Consider the following 20975-nt stretch of genomic DNA (forward strand, 5'->3'; position numbering starts at 1 on the left):
ATGAGATCTTTCAGATCAGGTTTAAAAAAGACAAATTCTTAGAACTGAGTTTCTTTGACCAAAAATGTATTTAATGAACGACTATTCGTTCCTTATCCATCTTTGCTGCATTTGGAAGTTGAATCTTTTCAAACAGTAAATGTGGATGTGTTATTTGAAAAGAAGTGTTAGGAAATGTGTAAGAATGTAATATGGGTTTATCTTTCAGTGACAGATTGATCAAAACAAGTTTACTTTTTAAAAGGTAAGAGGCAGTTAGGACTTTGGCTTTGAGGATCGCTCAAGTGATCCATTTTAAATAAAATAACAATCCAATCAATAATTGGTCAATAAGAAGACAATCCTGCATCAGGGAGTTACACCTGTTCATCAAGTTACTCCAGAGAAACTCGGATGACAAACAATCTAGTATTTATTTATTTATTTTAAATAGAGAAACTAACTCTGCTTTATTAAATAATATTAATTCATCCGTTCATTTCTCTACTTTATGCATTCATCTACTGCTCCAGTAGATGGCGGTAATACAACAAGCTGGTTTGCTAACCAACAATTGAGACAACAAAGAAGAAAATGAAAAGTCACATCCGGTCACGGTGAGTTTGGAGAACGCCAGGGCGCCAAAAAAAAACCCAACTTCTTTAATTTTGAACAACAAAGGTAAGACAGCTGTAGCTAACAAAACTAAAACAACAACATAAACGTATTTTGTAGTAAAGAAGTACATTGTTAATGTTGACACAATCTGCGAAAGTTTTTACACGCATTTAACTTTCTGTTTCCTGTCTCGCGGAAAGCTAACGAGCTTCTTAAAAGTAGGATAATGTTTATTTGTTCTGGTCTGAAAACAAAGACGCGGTAACGTCTCATCTAGATGATGTGTCCGGTATATTTTACTGACATGAATCCGGTCCCTTCACAAAAATACTGACAAACCAGCAACTCGTGAAGGTTTCATGTGAGACTCGCTCAGAAGAAGAAGAGCCATCTTACAGGACACATTGTGGGATTGCCTTTTCTTTTCCCTGCCAGACCTTTCTGATGGCTACATCTGTGGCCACTGGAGAAATCATCATCATCCTCAGTGATGATGATGAAGACTGTGAAGAGGACATATCGTGCAGTGATCAGTCGGTTCTCATCGTGGAGGTGGCGGACGTGAAGAAGAGTGGTAACACCTGTGTTTACTGTCCACACCAGCAGCATGTGAAGGTTGTTCATGTTGCGAATGGTCATCAGCTGCTTTCTTCTTCTTGTGTTTCAGACTGTGTTGTATCTCCCAGTGCTCTGGATGAAGACCTGGTCATCACCTTCTCCCGCCGTGCTGAGGTCCTGCCTCATGCACGCTACGACTGTCCCTTGCATGCTTTCACGTGAGTGAATTGCAACACGCATTTTGTGATCTACTGACCTCCATGAGAGATGATCACACCCTCCTCTCCGCTGTGCTGCTCAGGGCTACAGAGTGTGAGATCGGTGCTCCTGCGACCGGTAACCATCTGATGTGTGATCAGTGCTTCTGCTACATCTGCGACAAGCTGGCGTCATCGGTATGTGTCGACGTAGTCTTTAAACTATATACCCAGCAAGAACACAGACATCAAAACTCCCTGAATGTGTTTTAATGTGTGTGTGTGTGTGTTTGTGTGTGTGTTCAGTGTCTAATGTGGTGTTTCAGCGGTGTGTGTCACTGCAACAGCCACAAGAGGAGCGACTTCTGGAACAACCTGAGAAACAGCTCGCTGCTGGGAGGACTTCAGACTTTCAACCTGACTTTGTCTGAAATAGATTCTCACCTCCGACATGCAGGTACTTAAAAATAAGAATCCTCAGACTGAGCCACTTGCTGTGATTGTTATCACACTTCACCGTCACTGGGTTTGTCTTCCTCTTGTCCAGACACGATGCTGCAGAGCTTCAGACAAGGGCTCTCGGCAAAGTTCTCGTCCTTCATGAAGGGACAGACTTTGGAGCGATGCGGTCTGGACCAATCGAACCAGCACGGCCTCGTCTTCGAGTGAGTGACGGAGCAGAGCGGTCTATGATGTGGAGAGGACACTGAAATCCATCCAGATGATCTCGCACCATTTATGAATCAGGGATCTGTAATACATGAAAGTCATTAGGAGTCATCCTCATCCATTAACGTCTGCACCAAATGAACATCCAGGACCATGAGGTCGAAAGTATGCGGACACGCAAACATTAAACCCATAAATAATTGTTGAACATTGTCATTCCAAAACCCCCAAAATGCCAAAAAATTGACAATTCTTACATATTTTTTTAATATTTATGACTTCCATATAACTTTATGCAAATGCAATAATAAATCGTTGGAGTGCCCTTTAAAGATTTGGAGCTTTGCCCAAACCATCAGAAACAGTCCAGACTAAAAAAATACACAAACGTATTTTGACAGAGACATCCACATGCAGTTAAAAATTAAGATGATGGCTTCAAATACATCAACTGTGGCTGTTTCACCAGTCTTACTTTACGTCGTCTCTGATATTATTAACAAAAGTGACATTTTTTTAATTCAATTTTGTGTTCTGTTCTGTTTTGCAGCTACACACCTGTGTACGAGTTTGTGTCATCGTTCCTGAACAAAGCAGATAAACAGGACGGCAGAGCTGCTGCCATCATGAGGCTGGGAGCCGCTGAGGACTTCGTTCACCATTTTCAAGTCTCAGGGTGTGTGCGCGCACACACACACACACACACACACACACACACACACACAGCATGAATAGCATTTCCTGTTCTAGATTAAATGTTATCTTAACAGCTTTTTTGCTCTGTGTAGTAATTTTTTGTTGTTGATATGATTCTCTACAGGACTTATATCTCACAGTCTCCCCTTGCTAATGCTTTTGAAGCCAGACTGGTGTTACTGCAGAGGTACACACACACACACACACACACACACACACACACACACACACACACACACACACACACACACACACACACACACACACACACACACACACACACACAGAGAGAGAACCCATGCTGTGTCCTGTCTGAAACTAATTCATTTGGATATTTAACTTGTTTGGGTTTTCCAGGGTATTAGCGTCCGTGCAGAGACAGATGGTGATGACTGATTTAAGCCCGGAGTTCATCCACAAATTGCAGGATTTTTACAAGAGGTTCAACTTCCCCGCTGAGCTGAAGAGCGTGAAGAACAGGTGTGTGTGTGTGTGTGTCTTCAAACATGTCTCTGAGGCAGCAGTTCATAAACGCTTGTGTGTGTTTAATTCCCAAGGTTACACATAAAAGCCTTTTTGTGCGTTACTGTAACTTTGTGTGTGTGTGTGTGTGTGTGTGCTTCAGCCTGTGTGTGCGTCCGTGGGATGACGTGCTGCTGGTGTCGGTGCTGAAGGGACAGAACGTGACGGGGATCCGCAAAGACAAAGGCAAGAAGGACCTCCTGAATGAACAGATTTCTGTAGTTCTATTGAGAACAGAACTACTACAGCGGCAGCACAGGTACGAAACAGACACACACACACACACACACTTTTGCCTTTCACAACTGCTAATAAAACCAAAGCTGGCTGTGTTCTTGCCGTCTGCAGGCACAGAGAATTGTGTCGCTACCTACGAGTCATCGAGAGCGATGATTCCCAACGGTGAGTGTTCAAATAGTCCCAAATATTCCAGTGGTTTAGATTGAAGTATGAGGTTATATTTCCGTCAACTCTTGTGACGTTAAACCACAGCAATTGAACAGATTCGACATCCCGGGCGATTGACTAAACATGAATGAAGGGTCCACGGACTCGTCGCCGGTCTCTATAAAGGCCGTTCAGGTGACGCGTTGCACTCATTTGACTGCTTTCTCTTCGGCTCTTTAATTCACGTCCAGCTCGCCATCTGCAGCGATAGTTTCACCATCTGTCTGATCATCCATAAAAAAAAAAAAACTTTACTAGAATTGTCCATACATGTACTTTCATTACATTTGAGGATATATTCTATATGATCTGATAAATTATGCATCCCATGCTGGCCAACCCTTTTTGATTTTCATGCCCTGAGAGAGGCGGTTGAGCAGACGCACATAATAATATCATAATGTCCAATTAAAATGATTCCCTCGGAGACAAATTTAAATTGTATTAAAACATGCTGTAATTGATTTTGCAAATATTCTTCTAGGGATCCTCATTTTCTTATATTTTATAATGATATTATAACTGTAACCCGTAACGGAACATAATCTCTTGCCTAGATTTCTACGTCATTGAGACATGACCGGTGCTTTGTTCTGTTTCTCCGGTAGTCTCCAGCAGGTACGAGACCTCATCCCGTTCTTCATGTGCATGGATGGGACCTTAACGGGCGGTCTGCACAGTTTGTTCCCCTCGGTGAACGCTCCCGCCTCGCGCTTCACTCCACACCTCTTCCTCTTTTACCTCCGCCTCTTTGAAACGGCGACAGCGCCACAGCTGGTGGTCAGTCAGCCGGCACAGCTCTGCTTCTCTGATGCGGCGGCGTGGCAGCCAATCAAAGGTCAGACATGCTGTGGATAGATTGTAGATTTTTTTAACTTTCTTGCCTTTTTTTAAAAAAACAAAAAGAAGTCAAAGTGTCTTCTCTCTCTAGATGCGGTGCCGCTTCCACACGTTGTGCTGGTGAGGTTTGCTCTCCGGGTTCAGAGATGCTGCTCCGCCGTCTTCACTGACGTAAGTCCGCAACGCTCGTCAAACTGTTGTGACTTTCCACTTCAGTGAAGCGTTTCACGTACCATACTGGCATTTAGACCTCCGTAAGAGATTATTGCGATTTGTTTTATTCATATATTTTTGCAGGAATTTGATGTTTCAGGTCACTGATCCATTTTCAGATTTCTTTCTACTGAATGGCCGGTCAATCTCCGATATATAGTCTAATCTGTGCTGACCCATGCGCTGCACAGTCAGTGAGGAACTATCGTCACTTCCACACTCTGTTTTGCCAACTTGGCAATTTTAAAGCTAGATTTTGCGACTTTTCAGACCCTCTAAGTGACTTTATTTCTAAAAAGGCAACCCGCGACAAATTTTGCGACTTATTCAGACGGTGAAAACGCAAAAAACATGTTCCAGTGATTCATATTTTAATTCTTTCTCATGCTGCTTGGAGTAATCGCAGTGACCGGCTCTTCTGCCAACACAGCAGGAGAGTGAGTTAATATAATATAATATGATATACAAACTATTCGTTCTTGTAAATACATACTGATTCATGAATAGTTTTGGATGAATAAATACATAGTTGTAAATAGATAATACATTGTTGACTATTAAGGCCTACATACACAGTATAGGATCATATTTTCTCAGATATGTAAATACTTATTTTACATCTATAATTATAGTTCTTTGAAAGAAAATCATAATCTAATGTTTTATGGATTTTTGTAAAAGTTTTTTTAAGCATTAAATAGTCTGGTTTTGTGACTTTTCAGTCACAGTAGGCGTAGGACATGCTAGGAACTAACCGGGCCTTTTATTTTTGTGACTTTTAGTGACCTCATGTGAATGAACGTGCTATATGAATAAAGTTAGACTTGCTTGTGATTGTACGTCTGATACCTTTTTGATATCTGATATCCAGTCTCAGTGTTGGACCAGTTTACTCAAAGTCGTCAACACACTCACCGCTGTCCCAGAACCAAGCCCACAGTTTCTACACGTATGTATTTTCCGTTTTTATTTGTAATCATTTTCCATTTGTTCCCAGCAGTAGTTGTTTGACATTCTGTCTCTCGTGTCCGGACTTTAGGAAGCGAAGGCTGTTGTGGAATCGATACTGCTCGACCAGCACGGGTCAAACATACAGATCCCACGTTCCTTTCAGGAGGTGAGCGCGCTGTGATCTACACGTGTACAGGTGGTTACCAGCGGGTACTAAACTGTTAGTGTGTGTTTACAGGTGTACCCAGATCAGGCTTTGCTGCTGTTGGTAACGGGGGCTTTAGGTTCGAGAATCGTTAGCACTGCTCTGAGTCCGGCCCTCCCTGTGCTCAACACGTTTAAGGTAACCTCCTGTTTGCAGACATTTATTCCAAAGAGCTGAACGGTTACCCATGTTCCTTATCCCCATGAAGATGAAACGAAGAGCCAAACATTTCACCCAGTAACATTTCTCCGTCTCTCAGGATAACATGTGGGCTCTCGGGTGGCTGTGGAACAGTTTGTCCTCCAGCCCAGAACGGCTCAGATCCTTCTTACAGGAGATCTCACAGGAGGCGGAGAACACGACAGGTGTGTGTGTGTGTGTGTGTGTGTGTGTGTGTGTGTGTGTGTGTGTGTGTGTGTGTGTGTGTGTGTGTGTGTGTGTGTGTGTGTGTGTGTGTGTGTGTGTGTGTGCGCTTCTCATAATAATGGATCAATGCACTGAACGCTCAACATGCTTCTGTGGGGGTTGTCACAAATAGGTAAAAAATGATCAGTACTCTTAGAGATATATATATTTAAGAGCAAATAAGTTATTTGCACTCACTGGAGACACCTGGTGGTAACATGAAGGAACTGCACCAACTCCTCACAGGTCTGTGGCACAGCAGCACTTCCTGAAGACCTCGGTAAAGATCGTGTAACGTCAACGTCAGGAGTTCATCTTCTACTTGTGTTAATAGTTTCAGCTTCTCGTGGAAAATAAGACGTGTGAGATTAAGCGGGCTACAGTTGATATTACAATTAGTCAGGTACATACTTTATCAACATTTAGGTAAATGTAAGTATATCAGACTTGGTATCGGTTGATTGGGTTAGGGGGCAAAAAACCAGTTGGTCAGGACATCCCTTCTCTCAAGCTCTGCTTTTGAATGATATCGGAGCTGCAACTAACAATTATTTTCATTATCAATTAAGCTTCCGATTATTAACCGGCTCTGCTCCACAGACTCATGTGGTTAAATAGTGTTAACGTGTAACAGTGGTACTCTTCACCCTGAGAGGTTGGAAGGAGATCTACATTTATAAAACGTTACATTTCTACATAAAAAGATCTGGAGCTCGCATTAACAGAGTACTTCAGCACATCAACACCTAGCATTTGCATGTCTATGCTACGCTAGCTACTGATGGTACACTGAATGTAAACATGCTGCTTTTGCTTTTTAGGTGACGTGGTTCACTTTCACACACTGATCTGTAGCTTCAGCTGCCAGCTTTATCTTTTTAACCTGTTTTCACTGATGAATCAGTTTGACATGCTGGATATATGCTTCAAACACATATTGTAGATCCTGTCTGTCTGCTTCGCTCTGAAATTGCTTTTTTTATTCACCAAAATAATTAAGTAATATTTACATAGAAGCAGCGGGTCTTGGCGACGGGTCAATTAGGAGTTAAAGTCTTGCAAATAGCGTTCACAGCCACGACACACAGCATGTCTTTGTTTCTCTGTCAGATGGGGATACATTATTACCCTTTCTTCACGCCATTGTATCCGCACAGTCTTCTTCAATAGAACTGGGACCAGTGAGTGAGATTTAATTCATAACAAGAGCACCAGAACCCTTATGTGACCGTTTTCTATTTTCCTTTTACGCTGGAGTATAAAAGTCACTAAAAGGCTGTGGATCTGATCTGTTGCCTTGCTTTACTTGACCTCTCCTGATGTGGTGGTGATCAGCACCTACTGTAAGTCGCTCTGTCACATGTGGTGATCCTTCACAATGCGTCTTCAGTGTTGTGGTGTTGAGTTAACCCTTTGTGTCTCCTCCTCATGTAGACAGTCCAGTAGCGGGTAAACGCTACTCGTCCTGAGTGAAGGCCCCGTCACAGCGTCGGCTGTAAGTCACCACAGCTCTCATCAGCTGTTTACTCCTCTGGGTCCTTTTTGTTTTTATTTTGTTATTTAATAATGCACCTTTTATAAAGAATAAAGTCTGAAGTGTCTTTTTTTCTCTTTAGTTGTAAAATATTTTCTTTTTGAGAGCAAACTGTAAATCCTGCAATGTTAAATCAGATAATAGTCGTCGTCTTTCCCGGCCCATTACCACCACCAGCTGTTAAAGCTACAATGTGTAAGATATGGCTAGAATCTTAATCTTTTAGTAACAATGAACTATTATTATCAACCGCATGGGAGAGGGTACAGTGTTGACGTTGAGTCAAAGACGTGTATGTGTATGTTGCAGAGATATCTACTGATATGTGCATGCTAACCAGTTAGCCCCAGCCTGCCCTGTCCTGTAACACCACTTGATAGTGAGTCGGTGTAGCGTCCAGTCTGCCCTCAGTCCTCCATGAGAGGACCAAGAAGTAGAGCTGCTTTAATCCAGTAAACTCTCACAAACCGTACAGCTCCCGGGTCAGTAACACGGTAAACACTAGATTAAAAGATAGCAGTGTTATTTTGACCTCGCAGTGTTATTTTGACCTCGTATTCTTGCGCTGCTGTTGGATAGTGATTGGCTATTTGTGAATGACTGATGTAGTTTGTGTGGACCGAGTAGTGGAGGTGAAATGCTGCTGTAGCATGTGCTACACATTGCACCTTTCTAAACCATGTGCATGTCATGAATCTCTCTGAAACAATCAAACTGTAAGTGTTTCTTCTCAGTTTTGTATTTGATACAAAGCCTCCTTTTTAACTCAACAGCTGATCATGCATGCTGAAGTATAATGTGTGTTTTTGTCCTTTCAGTTGTTGCAGCTGGGCCTGATTCCAGACTGATGGAGAACAGTGGAGAGCTGGAGGAGCCACAAAATAACGTCTGAAATGTTTGATTCAGACGTCAGAATGGAACTGGACAGATGGAGAGACTTCCTCATTGTTCTTCTTTCATAACGTCATAGAGACACTTTATGTTGCTTCATCCTTTGATGACGTGATCGGTTCATTATGATGACGATCTAAAGTCAAGTTCTGCACTGTTTTTTTTTATTTTTTATGTTCTGTTGATGAACTTGTGAAAATGCTTTTGGGTGTTATCTTTTGTTACAAATGCTCATAAGATGCAATCATGTGATGTTAGTAAAAAAAAACAACTGTTTTTGCTTATGTTGCTTAGTTTAGAATGGTAATGTAAAATATAAGATTTTATTTTCAGAATGAATAAATGTATACTAAACTATTTATTTGACATACTGTAGTGACGTTATTTTCTTACTGTACTATGACACTTGACATATTGACTAATTACTTTTTTAAACGTTTGATGACATACTATAATATGATTTCTTTTTACTTTTTATAACTTACTATATGAATTTTCTAATGATATATTATGACCTTTTCTCTTCATGACATACTATAATATAACTTTTCACAGACTATACTATGATTCTTTTTTACTTTTTATGACGGTATACTGTAGACTTTTTTTAAAACATTTTTTACAAAATATACTTTGATTTTTATTTCACATACTCTACAAAGTCTCTTAATTGTCATGGATTTTCTGTGTGTTAAGTTACTCTTTAAGATACATTTTGACTTCTCACGTAGCTGCAAGGCTCCTACTTGGATTGTGTCACCTGTACATCTCTACAAAGGTCCACGCAGACGTCCGAAATGATTGACTGCATGGACTGTTTGTGCCGTTTACACGAGTAAAGACCGGCTGCTCTTCTGTTTCATGTCGACCTAAACTCAATATTGTTGGGTTTTAGACTGTTGTTGAGACAAAGCCAGCAATTTTGAAGATGTCTTCTTGGGCTATTGGACCTTTTCCAATCAGACATTTTGATTTTGTAGGAGAAGCTCAATCATTTTAAATTCTCTGTTATGGGAGACATTATTAGACTGCCCCAGTCTGCCTTCATTTCCTCCAAATACAGTCTTTTGCACTCAAAAAAGTAATCTTATTGTGTTATGTAAATGTTTTTTTAATTTGTGTTTCATTTACTTATTTATTTCATTTATTTATTCATCTATTTTGCAACTCAAAAAGATATCTTAGTGTTAAGTTGTTTTATTTCTATTTCATTTATTTTGACACTACTTAGAGACATTGTACTCTACCCAACCCTGTTTTGAATTAAAATAATTATTTAAAAAAACTGAAAATGCCTTCATGAAACTAATTATACATTCAAAATGCAGAACACAGAACTATGGACCGTTCCCTTTTAAATTTAATCTGAAATTACAAGGAAGTTAGCTCATGAATGAGATTGTAAAGGGCTTTAATTTTGAAATCCTACAGCAGAATGTCCTGAGTTCTCTCTGGGTGACACTTTGAGTTGGTCTGCTATTAACCTGTTGTGAAAATATTATTTAACTATCGAACATTTCCTTTTAAATGTAATCTGAATATGGAGTGTGGTGGGGATTAGGCTCATGAATGACACTTTGAAGGGCTTTAATTTTGAAATGCTACATCAGAATGTCCTGGTTCTCTCTTAGTGACACCTTGAGATGGTCTGCTATTAGCCTGTTGTGAAATGATTTTGTAACTGTGCACCATTTCCTCTAAAATCTAATCTGAAATTAGACAAATTATCTCATGAATGAGATTTGAAGTGAGCTCATGAATGAGATTTTGAAGGGCTTTCAATTTGACTTACCATACTTTGAATTTGTTCTACTTTCAACGACTTACAATATGATGGCTTTTTTGATGTCTCATGACATACTCTATGACTCTTTATGACATAATATACGATGACTTTTTATTTTACTTTTGATGACATATATTATGACTTTGTTTGACTAACTGTTTGACATAGCATGCTGAGTTTTCTTCTAATTTGTATGATACTAATGACTTTTTTTAAACTTTTTATAATGTATGTTGTGACTTTTTAAACTTTTCATGACATACTATACTCTGACATATTACAGTATGACCTTATTTGACATACTATACTATGACTTTTTTACTTTTCATGATGTAATATACTATACATTTTTTCTACTTTTGTTTGACATACCATGTTTTTTTTCTAATTTGTATGACACGTTTTATGATATATTACACAATGACTTTAAAGACAAACTATACTATAATTTGTTATGGCTTCTTTATGAAATCCTACATTATGACTTTGAGACATACTATACTATGACCTTTTTAAAAAATTAATTTGTATTATATACTACGGTGTTTTTATGATTTTTCTTTTATGACATACAACGCTATGACTATTTTATGACTTAAGACACTTTACTATAACCTTTAAATTATATTGCTCTTGAAGGTTTATGAAACCACACTGTGGCTTCTCATCTTAACAAATAACAGTTAGTCGATCAATCCTATATGTTCTCGGTTCATTTTTAGTGAGTGAACTAATTGATTAATTGGCTTATCCACGTAGGACTGATCCTCTCTCCCATTACACATAAAACAACCAAACTAAGTGTAGCTTCTCTGATGTACATTTGATATAAAGCCTCTTTATAATCAACAGCTGATGCATGCTGAAATCATATTTGTTGTCCTTCTGGTGGTTGCTTTAATTGTGTGGTGCTTATGAGGCAATCATGTAACGTTGGCAAATAAAAGGAAGAAGTGACCGTTTTCATGCTTTGACGCCGTTTTTATTGCTTATGTTGCTCAATTTAGAATTCAGAGTAAATACACACATGCTAAACTTGGCTCATATTTGCATCAATCAATCTACTAAAATAACAGTAAAGTGTTAAACAGAAGGAAGCCGTTGTCCTGTTATTAGCTGCAGTTTAGAATTTAAGCCAAGTTTCTAAATCGGTGAACAAATCACACGGTCTAATGAAGCGATAATGTTCTTTCATCTTACATGTCCCACTCTTCAATAAACTGCCTCCAGCTTGTTCAAACCTCCACTGCCAGACTTCCAACAGCTATTTGCTGAAATGACTCTGGATTAGCCTCATAACACTGACTCCGAGTTCATTTAGGGATTCATTTTGAAAAAATCATGCTCCGCTCCCGATCTTGTTCCAAAGCATTGAAATCATTTTATCTTTAACCAAACTAAGGTCTCGTATGTGTAAACCTTTCCCGTATTCAGAGTCAGCTAAAACATGCAGTACACAAGGTTTGTGCAGTAAAAGGGTTTAAACTAAATGTTCTGCTGCTCCAATTATGTTTAAAAACATATATAATACATAAATCATATGTGGGTTACTATGCCAAGCTAAATGTAATATGTAGCTCATTTTAAGTCCAAATTGATTTTTAAAATGAGATAGAAGCTCCTTTTTCAGACAAACCTCAAGGAAAAGTTAGACAGTTTGGGAAATGGCACATAACCTCTCTGTAAAATGGCAATTTGTCTTTCGGTTTTTGTTACCATTGGATCTGTATTTCTAGTCTTTGTGCTAAGCTAAGTTAGCCTGCTGCTGGCTTTAGCTTCATTGTTACCGTACAGACATGAATGGACTGAAGGGAGACAGATTTCATTTGTAGTCTATTCTAATTGATATTTTAATTTCCACATTAACTGGTGAAATTACTCAAAAAAGGTTTCTTGTTTACAACCTGGCGTTTAGAAATTGGCAATTCAGCTGAACTGTGCTTGTTTTAAGAGACCAGTCATGATAAAAGTACAGCTGGCATAAACCTGAGAGAACCAGTCTCTTAATCTAATACAGCTAAAGTGAAACGTTACAATAACAGCGCAAGTTACAGTCAAGGCTGTTTATAAAAAGTGAATAATTACCAGTCCACGCAGTACCACCAAGATCCGCAAACTACAAGCAACAACTATATGCTGGCTGAACAGTAATCTCACATCGGTCACAGTTTCTTTTTGCATATGGCTCAATTATCTTAAATTACAAAGAGTTCACGTGTGATTCTGTAATAAGCCTTCATTTTAAAAACACACTCCAATAAAAGAAGTACTTCATTGATTGAGCCAGCATGGAAAAAATGATTTGGTGCCAGTGAGGCACTAGTGCACTTGTTTACAGTAATCCAAAGAGACATGACCCACGGAATAAAAACATAAATCAGTAAAAGTCATGCAAACACACTGCAGATAAAAACACAAGCGTGATTTCTCAGTTCCAGACGACACAACTCATTGCATTTGGTTGTAGGTATTATTATAGACCATCTTTATGATGTCGTTTGTCCATCCAGTGTTACGCTGCATATGTATTTCTGTGCAGGTGCATCGAGTTGTAAGAGATTCTTAAAACCGGTGGTCCACGTCCTGCGTGGCGCTGTTTGATGAGGTCACTAAGGAAATGCATCACTCTCAAATCGTACTCACTGCTGCAACATACTCGCGTGGACGGGAAGTCCTTTTCTCCTGCGCCATTGTTGCCTGCAGCAGTGTTTGGACGATGCGAATCAGGATTACACGTGTACAGCAGAGCCTGGTTGGCCAGTGCAGTCAGGCAGCTCTCCAGGTGCAGCAGGTAGGTGATGCCTCGGCTGATGCCGGTGTGAGGATCGGCCAGTCTGCCGATGAGGGAGCCGGAGTACGATGGACAGCGCAGCGTCCTCTGGTCCAGATCCAACAGCGCCAAATAACGACTGAAGCGAGTCAGAGAGTGAAGAATGCTGGCCGAAGAGCTGGAGGATGATCTGGACAAGAAAGAACAGGAGAGGATGTAACAGAACTGATTGTTTTTGCCACTTGGGGGCAGCAAACAGAAGATGTAAACATTTTGTCACCTTAGAAAGTTAATGCGGCGAACGTGTTGGCAAATGGTTGCTTATTTACACTTCGAAATCAGACACAAGCGTTAGCATTCATTTGGAGTTGTGTTACTGCTAAGCATGAGTTCAGCCCAGATTTTGCTCTCCGCCAACTGCCGAGTGAGCAAGAGTTTGTGGAGTGGAGAATTTTAGCTGCCAAACTCTCAACTAAGTTCACCAGCTAGTTGCTAACTGTCGGTTTAGTGGTGAGCAGGTCGCATATGATGATCAGAGCAGCGAGAGTGAACCAAAGCAGTTGCTGGCTAGAAAACAAAAACAAAAAATGAGCTTAAAAAGACACTAAAATGCTTCGTAGAGCGACACCTTACACATAATGATTTCATCCATTGTCAGTATAAAAATACTGATTTAAGGGCAGCGTTAGTACAGTGAATGTAGAAAATAAGTGTTTGTTGTGAAAGTACTTTGGCCCCGCAGTCTGGTGGAGTTCAAAATGCATTTTTGGTAAATGTCAATGCAGGTTAATGTGTCTCATGGAGTACCTGTGTAGTCCTATTAGTCTCCAGGTGAGCAGGTCGCTCAGCTGGAGCGGCGAGGTCAAACACTGCATCACAGCGTTCCCATCAGGACCAGGAGCCGGCAGGAAGAGGCTCAGAGCGTCCACCAGCTTTCTGACCGAACTCTCGTCTCCGCCGATGACGACCAGCGGCCGACCGCTCAGGAGACAAAACACGGCATGCTGGGAGAACGAGTTCTGTTTGAGGAACCGGAGGGCTCTGAGTCCCGCCTTCCTCCTCCTCCTCCTCTGATCTAAGCGGGTGCTGCTGTGGACGGTTTGGGTGAGAGAGAGCGGGTCTGAGGAGCCGGTGATGCTGGTGCAGTCGGACCCCTCGTCGATGCTCAGCAGCCTGAGAGGAGCGCTGGGCGGAGACCACCGGTCAGCCGTGAAGTGGACATGAAGGTCAGGCAGCGGCCGCACAGCCGGATGGACTTCAGACCACTGAGACGTCGACTCCACTGCTTCTTCAACTAATAAAACAGTTTCTCTGCACGTTAAAGAATATATTTGCAGTAGTTTTGTCCCTCATTCCTATAAGTAATAATAACATTTTATCATCAAGTTATTGGCGAGATTCTGCAACATGCGGCAACAGTCCAAAGGGGAAAGAAACATGAGTCAGCAAGTACTAGAAATAATGGCCAAAAATACAAAAAAATAGAGACTTAATAAACCCGAGTTATCATTTGATAAAATATAACTGCAGATCTTGTATCTGAAATTACCAAAGTAATGAGTTATTTACTATTACTATTTACTAGTCTCTTGAGGTTTTCAAATCAAGGTTCAGTAGCTGAATCGCTGATTTCATTTTATTCATTGCTTCCTTTATTAAAGGGAAATAAGAGATCAATTCTGACCCGGGCCACCATGTTTTTCCACTTTGGAAACCAGCAACAACCTCCGTTCTGTTCACTGACTGCTTGCAGTTCTCTATTAAATATTATTTTATTCTAACAAAATTTCACCAAATGTACATTACTGTCTGTGACTGTGAATGTGACAAATAAACATGCTTTTAATCTGATTTAAACAGTGTTTACATTGTCTTAAATCTTGTTTTAACGGGGCTTTAGACATGAGTGTTGAAGCAGATGTTTTACCTTGCAGTAGTTTGGACATCTTGTCTTCATGGACTTGATTGCTCTTCAAACATTTAAAGCCCTCCTTCTCTTTCACTACAACCTCACCACCAACAGTTATTTGCTTTAAGGCCTCTCCTCTGTCAACACGACCGTCACCTTCCTGAGCAGGCTCTTTGTTTTCATCCTCATTTAATGAGGTAGTTGCATTCGGTGTCTTCTCCTCTTTGAGGACATTGTCAGCTGTGCACCCCGTCCGTGTCTCCTCCTCAATCTCAGAGCCGTTACTCAGAGGTTGGTGCTCTGCTTCTTCCTCCGTGATGGCGGTGAGGTCGTCGGGAAAGATGGACTCGGTGGTACTCAGCACCTCGATGCTGTCCTCGCTGTTGGCTCGCTTGGCGTACGTTCGCGCGCTTTTGAAGCCTGAATCTACTGCGGCTCGCCTGTAAGAGGTGTCCGTCATTACTACTGGTGTTTCTGTTGAAGAGAGAACCGTGTCATTAACTGATCAACTGCAAAACATGTGCTAAAAAAAGACACCATATCCCAGAGTTTAAGGTGAAATATATAAATTGCCCCCATCATTCTAATAAAACTATTTAAATAACCAACTAGTTGCTCTTCGTACCTCTGCTGTCAGATCCAGCGCCGACGTGCTGCGTCCGGTAGGACTTCTCCGTCCCGAGCACTTCAATGCTGTCGCCGCTGCTCACACTTCCTGTCATATCATTGGGGTCAGGGGTGACTGTCCCGGCTTCTCCTGCCTCCAGTTTGATGGGGATCTCCTCCACGCAGGAGCAGAATGACTCCAGGCTCATCGGCTCTGATTGAAACGCCTCCACGCCGCTCCTGCTCGACGTCGCCCTCTGCAGCTCCGCCTCAGCGCTCTCTCTCTCCTCCTCATCGTCTCCGTCCTCTGGGCTCCACAAGTCAAACAGGAAGTTGGTGAGCGTGATCCTCCGGGACAACGACCGCGTGACCCGAGCAGTTCGCAGCACACTCCTGTCGCCACGTAGGCGGCGCTCCGTGTCAGCGAGCTGCTCCTTCATCAGCGTCAGGAAGTAGTCGTTGCAAAGCTCCTCCAGAGGCTTCAGGCGGCGCTCAGAAGACCTGCGGGAGGCGGAAGGGGGGGGGGCAACGCTCGGGAGGCAGTAACGCAGTCGGATCAGTGAGGGAGTCGGCTGGGTCGTAAGGCAGGAAGTCAGGCTGTTTCATCTTCCTGTTTGGGTAGGAAGTGACCTGGCGGAGGAGGTCTCTATGATGTGAGATTTGACGCTCCACAGCTTCAAGCTCATCTGCTTCATCTCCCTCCTCTGTGGACCCATTGGTCGCCATCGGAAGTTCTGCCTCCTGTAGCAGAGTCAACCGTGTGTACCTGAAACAGTCGAGAGAGAGTTTATTCAGTCAGCAGAGAGGTTTGTTTGAAACATTCAAGCCTGCTCTGTTGCACCTGCAACCACACCCAACAGTGATGTCACAGGGGCCGAGCGTACACCTGTACATCACTGCAGCGAGGTGAAGGTGAACCACTGGAGGTCAGAAAGGACTTTAAAAGGTGTGTTAAGTTACTCTTTAGGATACATTTTTATTTCCCACGTAGCTGCAAGGCTCCTACTTGGATTGTGTCACCTGCACATCTCTACAAAGGTCCACGCAGACGTCCAAAATGATTGACTGCATGGACTGTTTGTGCCATTTACACGAGTAAAGACCGACTGCTTCTCAACGTAAATACATCGTTGGTTTTTAGACTGTTGTTGAGACAAAGCCAGATGTCTTCTTGGGCTATTGGGCCTTTTCCAATCAGACATTTTGACTTCGTAGGAAAAGCTCATGTGAAATTGATAATTTTAACAGTGGCTCAGGCCCATTAAGTGTCCCGGTGAAATATTCCAGTGAATGAAATGCAGCTATCAATAATGTTATTGAATACACCTGTGCTTTTCTTACTGTGACATGTCTAAATGTCCACTGTGACTTTCAATACATCTGAAAAGTAATTAACAGCTTACCCAAAGTGTGTGACTGCATGGACCGCATGCACCTACAAGATCCGACCGCAACATGTCTGCACACGCAAACAAACACTGCTGTATGTAAAAAAAACATGTGTCCCTTACTGTGGCCATCTTTGTTCTCAGAGCTGTGTAGGTGTGTACAGATGAGACTAAACTTTATTGCCGTAACTCTCACTCGTCTAGCTTTGTTGCATCTGTTGGGGCGGGACAAACAAGGTATTTAGCATTCTAATTGGTACATGGAGTCCGGTGACCTCAACATTTTCCCAAAATAGCACAGGTGCTTTCACTTCATCGGGCTAATGAGACCTCTGCTAAAGTTACTGTGTCACATTATGTTTCCATCCTGCAGTGTACGAGACCGACGCTGCATTTCACAGTCTGACAATGCGCTAAATATGAAGCTGGAATAATAGTTTCTACATTTCCAAATGCAGTGCAGTGTTTCTATTGGTCGGCCCGAACACATACACATCACAAAAGGTGTCATTTGTCCCACAGATTAGGAAGAGAGTTTTCTTTTTTATCTTTAGATATTGATATATATATATATATATATATATTATAGGGATGATCTGTACTGCAATCTCTTATCAGGCAACATATTAGCCAATATGGATATATCAATGTGAAGATAATATCAGCCAAGTAGCCAGTGGTGGAGCTCTAATACATTGGTATATTGTTATTATCAGAATCTTACTCGAGCTCCTGTAGTCTCCTCTGCAGCTCCATAGAAAACGCTTGTCTGTTTCCCGTCTTGAGGCTGTCGGAGGCCTTCGAGAAGCTCGCCGACAGCTCAGAGAAGTTCTCCATCAGCTTGTTCTGGTCCGAGCACACGTACGCCATGCAGAAGGGACGCACCATGCCCCGAGCCTCCAGGTCGTACAGGGTCACGTGGTGAACGTACGCGAACGCGTCCTCCGCCGAATCTCCCAGGACCACTTTGGAGTCCTCGCTGAAGTTGAGGCGGGGCCCGGCGGTCGCAGGAGGGGCCTGGCAGGGGCCGGACGCCTGGTAGTCCACCGACATGATGCGGACGGAGAAGTGGTTGAGGTCAAACGATCCGACGACGCTGGGGACGTCCGGTATTGTGAGTACAGGTCTGGGTCCCACCTACAAATCAGAAAATATGGAAAAAATCACTGCAGACTGCACTCACAAAGTAGTGTGATGTGTAGTTAGACGCAAACTATTTCAAATCAACAAACTGAATCTTTTTTTTTTTGCACCGTTGATTGGACGAAACAAGACGTTGAAAGTTTCACCACGGACTCTTGGAAATTATGATGCACATTTTTTATAGACAAATCGATTAATCAATGAATGAAACTTAATCGATAATAAAACAGAGATGAGGGGTTACGTTTCTTAAATATGAGAAACTCTCTGTTTTATATAATTTAACTATCTTTGGGTTTTGAAGACGTCACCGTGGGCTCTGGGGACTTTTTGATGAGCTATTTTTCTAAAAAAAAAAATCGAAAATGTGGTGCATGTACAGAATACTACCAGGATCTGTTGTTGTATATATTCAAAGTTTGGTGCTAGTTTTTATTTTTGGTTTAGTTTCCCACTAGTTTCCCTCTGTGATTAATTCAGCATTGTATCACCCATCATCATCATCATTGCAGCCCTGGTTGGATGTTGTCACTGACATTGAGGAGACATCAGCATATGTGTGTTTTCACAGTTTTAAAAGTTCCTAAAACAAAACTCTGACCTGATCTCCAGTATTATGCACCCGACTTCTTTGAGACACTCATCCCTCTGAGAGAACACTGATGTTTTAAATAACACTTTTAACTCTTTTAATTCCTGTGTCTTGCGTGTACGATGGCTGCTCATCTTGTGAACATGTCGTTTGTTCTCGGCTCTTTCTTGCATTAGAGATCTTAATCTCATTCAGACTTCCTAAATACAATCAACTCATCGTGTGTTGCGACACCATTACAGAAACTGAGCTGCAATGTTAATTTCGTTGAGAAAATGCAGCAACATAACCACACAAAAAAAAGCTAAATATATAAATTAATAAAATAATTAATTAATAAAATATTCCAAGCTTCCTTTTTTGTGAACTCAAGTACTTTACTAAAATTAAATAACTAATGAAACACAAGTAATTCACATGTGTGGATGACGTTCGGTCAAAATAATTAAGCAACGTCCATCATTACTATTATTTAAGGTTATACTACAGAACTATGACACTACATGCCTTATTTTAAGTTATGCCATTTTATATATTCTACACCTTATATCCCATAATTATTATACATTATTACATTCTTCACTTCGCACAGCAATATGAGGAAACGGTTTTGCACATTTTCAACATTAACGCATATAAAGAACATGCATGTACACTGGCCTCTGGTATTGTTCTGTATCGAGCTATTTATTTGGATTTATTGCATATTTTTATTTGACTTAATGTCTAGTGATTTGTTTGTAGCTTTAAGCATCCTTTTGATATCTTTATCTGGTCTGTTTTAAGTGCTGCAGTGCTACATTTCTCTATTTTTATTTTATTCTTATTTCCAAAGTGAAAGTCCCTGACGTATACAGTTTAATGATTTCCAAAACACCCCAGTAGTACATCAGGAACTGTTTTTTTTAAATGTTTTATCCAAACTAAACACACACACACACCTGCTCTGAGAATTCAGCCACCAGTATGAAGTCTCTGTGGAACTCGGCGGTGGAGGTCCAGGGGTTGGATGGAGGTAGAAGGGGGACCGAGAGTTCTTCAGGTAGACTCTCCTCCTGGTCCTCCTCTCCTACCCCGAACCCCTCGGTGCCGGTGAAGGCCAGCAGGTCCGGTGACCCGATCATCGTCAGACCATGAGGGGGGTCAACATCGCAGTGATCCGGTGCGGCCCCGGCCTTCCGTCGGTGAGTCAGCTGTTCACACGGGACGCAGCAACAACAACAACAGCCGGAGAGTTCGGAAGTTGTTGCGCAGTTTGACTCCAACCACGAAGCTAAAAAAGCAGTACGAGTGTAAAACGTTTAACTCTCCGCTTCCGTTGAACAACAGTCACGTACACAAGGGGCGTTTTGAGGAACAGACATCAGATAAAACTTAAAACGGAGAAACGAAACTTTCCTGCGGGCGAGAGTCACATGGTTAGCCGGGATTTGTGTTCCTCTTTCCCGCAGTGAGCTAACGTTCACTCTATCACTACCGGTGCCTCGGTGTCGCGTATGTTGACCGGCAAAACAGAAGCCTCGAGACCCATATTTAGCCACATGTGTCGGACGCAGCGCCGGGTGTCGCTCACTTCTGTTGCGAAAGCGGCGCTTCATGAAGGTCTCGAGTCAAGACCGATAGACTTCCGGTCACCCGTTTCAAAATAAAATACAATTTGGTGCAATACATCATTCATGAATGTTATAACGTTGTAAAGAGTTGTTGGTTTAACTGATCATTTTGGAGGATGTCATTTGTAATTTGCTGTTACAGTTCAGCTCCCGTAAATCATTTTTATGATTTTAGTTGAGTCACCTGAGCCACGTTGTTCTTTTTTGTTTCTCATTCATTTTATTTAAGTATGATTTTGCTGTTTTTTAAACAAAAGGGAACATAATACACTCTTTCCAAGTTATTACTTTGTTTGTTATTTACAACAATCGTCTAACATATTGAAAAAATCGTCCGTTTTATTATAATTTAAAAGTATATATATAAAAACTTTTGAAATTAAAACCCATAAAAAGTCCAATCCAAAAATACAAGTCTGAAAATATCTTCACTCTTCCTCTGC

The 20975-nt window shown here is 41.4% G+C and overlaps 2 protein-coding genes across 3 annotated transcripts; one reads left to right on the forward strand and one right to left on the reverse strand.

Annotated features, from left to right (window-relative positions):
- The first annotated feature begins 578 nt into the window (after positions 1-578).
- On the forward strand, positions 579-9969 carry LOC306695705 (uncharacterized protein). Of its 2 annotated transcripts, none has more exons than XM_079159012.1 (19): positions 579-660; positions 1033-1171; positions 1265-1373; positions 1457-1550; positions 1659-1809; positions 1900-2017; positions 2572-2697; positions 2842-2904; positions 3075-3197; positions 3343-3498; positions 3588-3641; positions 4295-4524; positions 4618-4697; positions 5611-5688; positions 5779-5856; positions 5929-6033; positions 6155-6260; positions 7735-7795; positions 8653-9969. In XM_079159012.1, exons 2-18 carry the CDS (start codon positions 1042-1044, stop codon positions 7767-7769), a joined length of 1836 nt encoding a protein of 611 aa, XP_079015138.1. In that variant the 5' UTR covers positions 579-660; positions 1033-1041; the 3' UTR covers positions 7770-7795; positions 8653-9969. The 2 variants fall into 2 exon arrangements, with proteins under 2 accessions (XP_079015138.1, XP_079015137.1); XM_079159011.1 differs by having other exon boundaries at positions 8662-9969.
- Positions 9970-11483: 1514 nt separating this feature from the next.
- Positions 11484-20440, reverse strand: smcr8b (Smith-Magenis syndrome chromosome region, candidate 8b). Its single transcript, XM_079159056.1, is given in 7 exon segments — positions 11484-13471; positions 14089-14575; positions 15209-15664; positions 15816-16315; positions 16317-16562; positions 17909-18321; positions 19861-20440. Coding segments are annotated over 7 exon segments (2733 nt in total). The 5' UTR covers positions 20044-20440; the 3' UTR covers positions 11484-13023.
- Between the last annotated feature and the right edge of the window lie 535 nt (positions 20441-20975).

The sequence above is a fragment of the Pholis gunnellus genome (genome assembly GCF_910591455.1).
Source record: "Pholis gunnellus genome assembly, chromosome: 5".
NCBI lineage: Eukaryota > Metazoa > Chordata > Actinopteri > Perciformes > Pholidae > Pholis > Pholis gunnellus.